Source organism: Microtus ochrogaster (genome assembly GCF_000317375.1).
Source record: "Microtus ochrogaster isolate Prairie Vole_2 chromosome 14 unlocalized genomic scaffold, MicOch1.0 chr14_random_1, whole genome shotgun sequence".
In the NCBI taxonomy this organism is placed as follows: Eukaryota; Metazoa; Chordata; class Mammalia; order Rodentia; family Cricetidae; genus Microtus; species Microtus ochrogaster.
This window is the reverse complement of record NW_004949096.1, coordinates 30040802-30048133: the sequence shown is the minus strand read 5'-3', so window position 1 is coordinate 30048133 and position 7332 is coordinate 30040802. Positions and strand designations below refer to the sequence as shown.

The 7332-nt window shown below is 41.0% G+C and overlaps 1 protein-coding gene across 1 annotated transcript in view; it reads right to left on the bottom strand.

Annotated features, from left to right (window-relative positions):
• The window catches only part of Pdia3 (protein disulfide isomerase family A member 3), a 23737-nt gene that overhangs the window by 12132 nt on the left and 4273 nt on the right, over positions 1 to 7332 (bottom strand). The window contains exons 2-3 of the mRNA XM_005364341.3: positions 3728 to 3806; positions 888 to 1005 (exon numbers count right to left, since the gene is read on the bottom strand). Coding sequence (XP_005364398.1) covers positions 888 to 1005; positions 3728 to 3806 — 197 coding nt within the window. The remainder of the gene's footprint in view (positions 1 to 887; positions 1006 to 3727; positions 3807 to 7332) is intronic.

Here is a 7332-nt window from a genome sequence, read left to right as displayed (position 1 = left end):
CAAGCCGAGTCTACAGAATGAGTTCCAGGACAGACACGGTTGTTACACAGAGAAACCCTGTCTTGGAAAACCAAAAAAATAAAAATAAAAATAAAAAAAATAAATAAAATAAAAATAAAGAAACAGTAGTAGCCATTGTAATGAGCACAAGACAGTTTTCTTTGCTGTGCGGGGGACTGAACCTAACACTTTACAAGTTACTATCAAATACTTTATCACTCACTATCTATAGTCCACATGTAGTGACGACTGTCTTTCACCTTCCATCAACCAGAACCCAAATAACAGAAAAAGACCACTGTTCTGCATATGAACACCAACTATCTCAAGAGAGAATCTTACAGAGTAGATAAAATTGATAACACTTATCAAATGAAAACATGCTTAGTTGAGCTTATCAAGTATTTTCTATATTACTTTATAATCAAGTCATTTAGACAGAAAACCTTTTTGTCACCTAAAATGACCTCTAAAATGAACAACTTTTATGACTGCTAAGTATGCTGAAGCCTTTTTTCTTTTTTTTATTTTTTTCAAGTTAGTATTTCTCTGTGTAACAGCTATCCTAAAACCTTAACAAAACATTAATTCAATTTCCAGAAGATAATTCAAGGAAGGAAGATGGCATATGCCTATAATGCCATTACTTGTAAAACTGAGCAAGGATCAGGAATTTAAACCTAAGCCATGTAAAAGTGGTAAATGACTTTAATCCCAGGACTTGGGAGGCAGAGGCAGGCTGATCTCTGCAAATTCAAAGCCATCAGGGATTACATAGTTAAATTCCAGAGCAGCCAGATCTACACAGTGAAACCCTGTCTTGAAAATATAAAAACGAAGAAAGAAGTTTAAGCCTAGCCTGGGTTTCAGGCAATTCAGATCCTTACCAGCAGTCCTAGGCCCATCATAAGCACCTGCTTCTTCACCATCTCTAAATATTTTAAGGGTTGGGTAGCCACTGACTCCATACTTATTACAGGTATTTGTGTTGGCAGTGCAGTCCACCTAAGAGTAGACAAAACAAGAGTTATTTTGTTATCTAAGCACCTGCTACAAGATCTCATAGTCCCAAAATATTACGACTGGCTATCCCCATAGAAGATCAATACTTCTTGGCACACTTCCCATAGGTCATTAGACCTTAAAGATGCATTAGTGCTACCTAACTAGATCTGAACTGCCTAAGATGCTTCTTGGCTTCATATGCAAACTCTAAAATTAATGTATTTATTTCAATAATGCCCTCCTTCCTTTTCATGCTGCAGATCAAATCCAGTGCTCTAACACTGAGCTATTCTCAGTCCTAATAGTGATTTACTTCGGTAACATTCACTACCAAATGCATGTGCTTGGCATGCCCATTTTTAGCCAGGACAGGGTATAATTTGATTTTACAAATAAGCTGTCTTTTGGCAAATGCATCGATAATTGTTACATAAAAGCAAACAATTGGTTTAAAACCACAGGAAACAGATTAACCTTTACACAATTCTGAGGTTTGATTCTTATGTACTGAAATGGGTAAAATGAGGTTCAGAAAATTAATACAGCCAAGCAGTGGTGGTGCACGCCTTTAATCCCAACACTCAGGAGGCAGAGGCAGGCGGATCTCTGTGAGTTCGAGGCCAGCCTGGTCTACAAGAGCTAGTTCCAGGACAGGCTCTAAAAACTACAGGGAAACCCTATCTCAAAAAACAAAAAAAATAAAAAATTAAAAACAAAAACAAAAACAAAACCCACAGTTTACAGCCTCCTAAATAATTTTAAGCCCCAGTCACAAGAAACAAAAATAACATGATGTTTTTGCTAGGACAAGTTGCTTAACATCTAGATTTAATATAGTTTTAAATACTTTTAATATATATCGAGGTAGTGATATATGCCTTTAATCCCAGCACTCAGGAGGTGGAGGCAAGTGTATCTCTGTCAGTTGAAGACCAGCTTGGTCTAAAGGGCAATCTTCAGGACAGCCAAAGCAACATAGAGAAACCCTATCTCAGAAACAAAGCAAAACAAAACAACAAAAAAACAAGACAAGGCTTTTATTTTATTTCTGTTTTTTGAGACAGGGTTTCTCTGTGGTTTTGGAGCCTGTCCTGGAACTAGAAGACAAGGCTTTTAAAGTCGAACACCTGTGAGCTTATTACTTCAGAATGGCAAAATTTACTAATTATTATTTTCACCTGTTTGAGACAGGGTCTTAGGTAGCTCAGGTTAGTCTTCTTTTTAAAATATTTCTTTATTTATTTATACAATATTCTGTGTGTATGCCTGCAGGCCAGAAGAGGGCACCAGACTCCATTACAGATGGTTGTGAGCCCCCATGTGGTTACTGGGAGTTGAACTCAGGACCTTTGGAAGAGCAGGCAATGCTCTTAACCTCTGAGCCATCTCTCCAGCCCCTTAGGTTAGTCTTGAACTTCTAATCCTGTCTCTACCTCCCTAATGCTTGCATCACAGGTCACCACCATAGCTAATACTTACAACTCTATGAAAAACAAACACCCACCTTATACTAACCACTTGACTACATACTCAGCGATAGCCCATGTCTTTTTTCCTGATCCCATCACTGACTATCATCAGGGTAGATCACTCAATACTCTTTCTCACCCTTACATCTAGACCTTTGTCTTTGTCAGCCCTTACTTCTCATTTACTATTTTCTTTGTTTAAAGTTCTTTTAACTTTTATTGATTCTTTGTGGATTTCCCATTGTGTATTCTAATCCCACTCATCTCCCTGTCCCCTCCAATCCTCCCTCTTGCCCTTGCACCCTCCCTCCACCCCTGCAACCAAAACAAAATTTAAAAGAAAAACTAAAAATCAAACCAAACCAACCAACAAAAGTATCTAGTGGTTTGAGTATGGGTGAACCGATCTGAGGACCTGGATGCAGAACTGGCCCCACTCCTTGCTGCAGGCTGCACTGGGTGGTGATCTAGCTAAGGCAGTGCTGGACAGCTCACCCAGGTAAGGAGGGTGAAAGAAAACTAAAGGAGGGCTGACCAACCCAGCTACCGACCAGGTCCAGAACTGTTGGAGCACATAAAGGGGACAAACCTACAGGTTCAAAACAGCAGGATCTCCACAACACAGGACAACAGGATAGCCAAAAGGATTCCCAGTGAGAGCCTGCTATCAGTGGTGCAGCAGAAGCCAGAGGCCTTGAGTCAGACCAGTGACTCACGGTAATGAATATTTTCAAGAAAAGATGAACGGACTAAAGGGTAAACTGTATGACTCAACAGAACACAGTGCGGATTCCACGATGAGATTCTCCCCCACCCTTCTTTAATGTTTTATTTTGTGTAGGAGTGCTCTGGCTGCACACATATGTACAGGTTCAAAGGCCAGCACAGGGTATCATATCCTCTGGGAGTGTAGTTACAAATGGTTGTAACCCACTGCCCAAGCATCTATGTCCTCCATAACAGAGGTCAAGTGCTCCTCTTAGCCACTCAACCTCTCTCCAACCAACCAACCAACCAACCAACCAACCAACCAACCAACCAAACAAACAAACAAACAAACAAACAAACAAACCCAAAAAACAAAAAAACACAACTAGTTTTATACACTTGGGTCAGTGAAAAAACTCAGAATGTAAAGGGTTTGTTGCCAAGCCCAAGGACTCACACAAAATATGTACACAAGCCCACATATGTGCAATAAAAAATACTTCATATACTTCATAGTCCTTTCTGGTGAATTCACTGATGCTCACCTTTGCTAATGGGACTATTCCTTTTAATCTAGTTGCTGCAGCTTCATACTCAGGGGCGAGCCTCTTGCAATGTCCACACCTATTATTAAAAAAAAAAAGGGGGGTCAGATTCTTTGTATAACACAAACTTAACTCATATTTCCTTCTTATTCTAGAAGAACCTCAAATCATATTACTGCTTTGTTTTTTTGAAGACAGGGTCTTGATACACAATCCCCAGGCTGTGCCGGGCGATGGTGGCGCACGCCTTTAATCCCAGCTACTTCCAGGACAGGCTCCAAAGCCACAGAGAAACCCTGTCTCGAAAAACAAACAAACAAACAAAAAAATCCCCAGGCTGTGACCTTCATTCTTTCAGCCTCTCTTATACTGACTTAGACATGCTATACCAATTATTCAATATCAAGCTGTAACCCAGACTTCTGATATTTTGAATAACGACTATTATTTTTTAGTCTACAGCTTTTATTTCTTTTTAAATATTAACCTATGAATAAAATAAACAGGAACAGACTCCCAAAGCTCAGGCTCCTTCTCTTAGTTTTCCTAAGTAGAGTGGGTGATGCTTCAGGTGAAGCAAAGTACCTTTCTCTGACTTAGCCACCTCGGCTCTTAGGAGTGTTTAATATGCTCAGCCCACATGGTAATTCTCTTCACAAGAACTACACTCTTTTTTGAACACCCCCATTCTGTTTAGTTTACAACATCACCCTTCTTATAGATTCGCATCTATGTGGCCAAAGCAACAGCTCCATGGTTTGTTTTTTTTTTTTTTTCGATACAGGGTTTCTCTGTATAGCCCTGGCTGTCCTGGATCTATGCAGATCAGACTGGTCTCAGACTCAGAGAACAGTCTGCCTGACTCCCAAGTGCTGGGATATTAAAAAAAAAAAAAAAAGTGCACATGGTAATTATTTTTATTATATTAAAATAACTGGAACTCATGTTTGGCTAACAACTCAGATATATTCATTTATTATGCAACATTTAAAGAATACATAAAATAGGACCAGTAGTTAAAGGTTCTGGCCTCTGATCCTAATCTGAGTTCTATCTCTGGGACTTCGATTCTCTAACCTCCACCTATGCACTGTGGCATGTACAAACCCACACCTGCCATGCACACAAAATAGAGAAAACTCAACTATATATACATATATATATGTATGTATATATTCACACACACAAAAGGAATACATAACACTGTTGTTTTTTTAAAGATTTACTATGTGTACAGTGTTCCGTACATATATACCTGCACACCAGGAGAGGGCACCAGATTTTATTCTAGATAGTTGTGAGACACCAAACGGTTGCTGGGAATTGAACTCAGGTTCTCTGGAACAACAGCCAGTGCTCTTAAGCTCTGAGCCACCTCTCCAGTCCCCACAACAGTGTATCTTGAACACATCTATGATGTCACTGATTATGTGAGAAACCATTAATATCTCATCAGGATATGAAAAAAGGAGGGAAAAAAAAGACCACACCAAGGTGGCACACGCTTTTAATCCCAGCACCCAGGAGGCAGATCTTTTTGAGTTCTAGGGCATCCTGGTCTACAAGATCTAGTTTCAAGAGAGCCAGAGCTGTCACAGAGAAACTCTGTCTCGAGAAACAAACAAAAAGATGTTAGCCGGGTGGTGGTGGCAGCGCACTCCTTTAATCCTGGCACTTGGAAGGCAGAGTTCAAGGCCAGCCTGGTCTTCAGGACAGCCAGAGATATAGAGAAACCCTGTCTTGGAGAAAGAAAGCAGAGGAAAAAAGCCAATGCAGTACCCCTTTGGTACCTATGACTCCTCCATCTTGAATTTGGTCCTTTTATACCCCCCACCCCATTATGTGCCCGCTTCTGGCCTCTCCATAGTTTAGGATGGCTTGACCCCCCCCTCCTAACACACACACACACACAAACTGTGAACAGGATCCAAAGCATGTTGTATTTGTCTTTTGTACATCTCCTTAATCCTTCATTTAATCTTTGACAATCTTTCAACAGACTTTTTAAAAAAATACTTTTTAATTTTACTTTTTATGTGCATTGGTGTTTTGCCTGCCTAGTGTATCTGTGTGAGGGTGTCAGATCCCCTGAAACTGAAGTTACAGTTGTTTACTGGGAATTGAACCTGGGTCCTCTGGAGGAGCAGCTAGAGCTTTTAACTGCTGAGCCATCTCTCTAGACCTTAATATACTTCTTAAAGACCTTGGAGAGTATGCACTTTGTTTTTTCTTTTCTTCCCTTTGGTTTTGAGACAGTTTCTCTGTGTACCCTTGGCTGTCCTAGCACTCATTCTGTAGACCAGGCTGACCTTGAACTCACAGAAATCTGCCTGTCTCTGCCTCCAAATGCTGAGAATAAAGGTTTGTGTCACTGCCGCCCAGCCAATTATTTCTTTTTCAGATTTTTGTGTGCACATGTATGAATATGCCGCAGGTGTGCAGGTGCCCAGGGGTCAGAAGAGGCAACTGTAAGGCTCCAGAAGCAGATGCTGGTTATGGAATCTAGGTTCTCTGCAAAAGCAGCATTCACTCTTAACCGTCGGGCCAGTTTTTGAGAGATAGTCTCTTAAAGCTCTTTATCTAAACACGTTTCAGAGGCAAAGTATCTTGTAGCCAAAGATGATCTTGAACCCCTGATCTACCACCGTTTCCCAAATTCTGGGGATTACAACACATACCACCTTTCCTGGCTTCTTTCCTTCTGTTTTTGCTGTCTGCAGGGAGGTTACAGAACTCTTCAACCTTCTCAAAGTGATCCCTCTGCAACCCATTGGGCTTTTGAAGAGATAATGTGCAGCTGGTGCTAGCTGTACACTGACAACAATGCACCACACACCTAAATGCACAGAAATACACCTGTGGGACTGTTGGGCCTGGCTGGATAGAAGAGCAGGTGTTTCAGGCAGCCCTCTGGGAAAAGTATACCAACTTATGTTTTGATGAGTTCTCATGGTCAAGTGAACCACACAACTGTGAAATCAGACCTACTGCCACCTTAAAAGTGCTTTCTAATGTGCTGAAGCTCAGAAGGGATGTTTTTTGTTATTATACAGTCAAATACAGCCTCAAACAGGCCATGTCACTCCTCCTTCAGCTTAGTGTGCCCACTACTAAATCAGTGCCTTCTGCACTTCACTCTGCGTAGCCCTCCAGCTGACTCTGCTCAGCGTTGTCAAAAAGAGAAAAGACTCTTGATACTGATTCGTGGTGTCTGTCTCAAGACATGATCTCATGGATAGCCCTGGCTGGCCTGTAACTTGCTACTGCAGACCAGGCTGTCCTAGTACTTAAAACAATCTTTCTGCTTCTCACTCTCAAATGCTAGGATTTATGCATGTGTAGCACTATGCCCAATTTCCAGGGTTTAAAGAATGAATTTTAAAGGATCCCATCTGGGTTTGGGCCTTTAAGTATTTAAAGCTTAAAAAAGGAGAAGAGTAGGGTACTCAAGTAAGGTGAATAGCGGAGTTAATGTACAAGAAGTCTGTATATTGGGGCTGGAGAGATGGCTCAGAGGTTAGGAGCACTGACTGCTCTTCCAGAGGTCCTGAGTTCAATTCCCAGCAACCACATGGTGGCTCACAACCATCTGTAATGAGATCTGG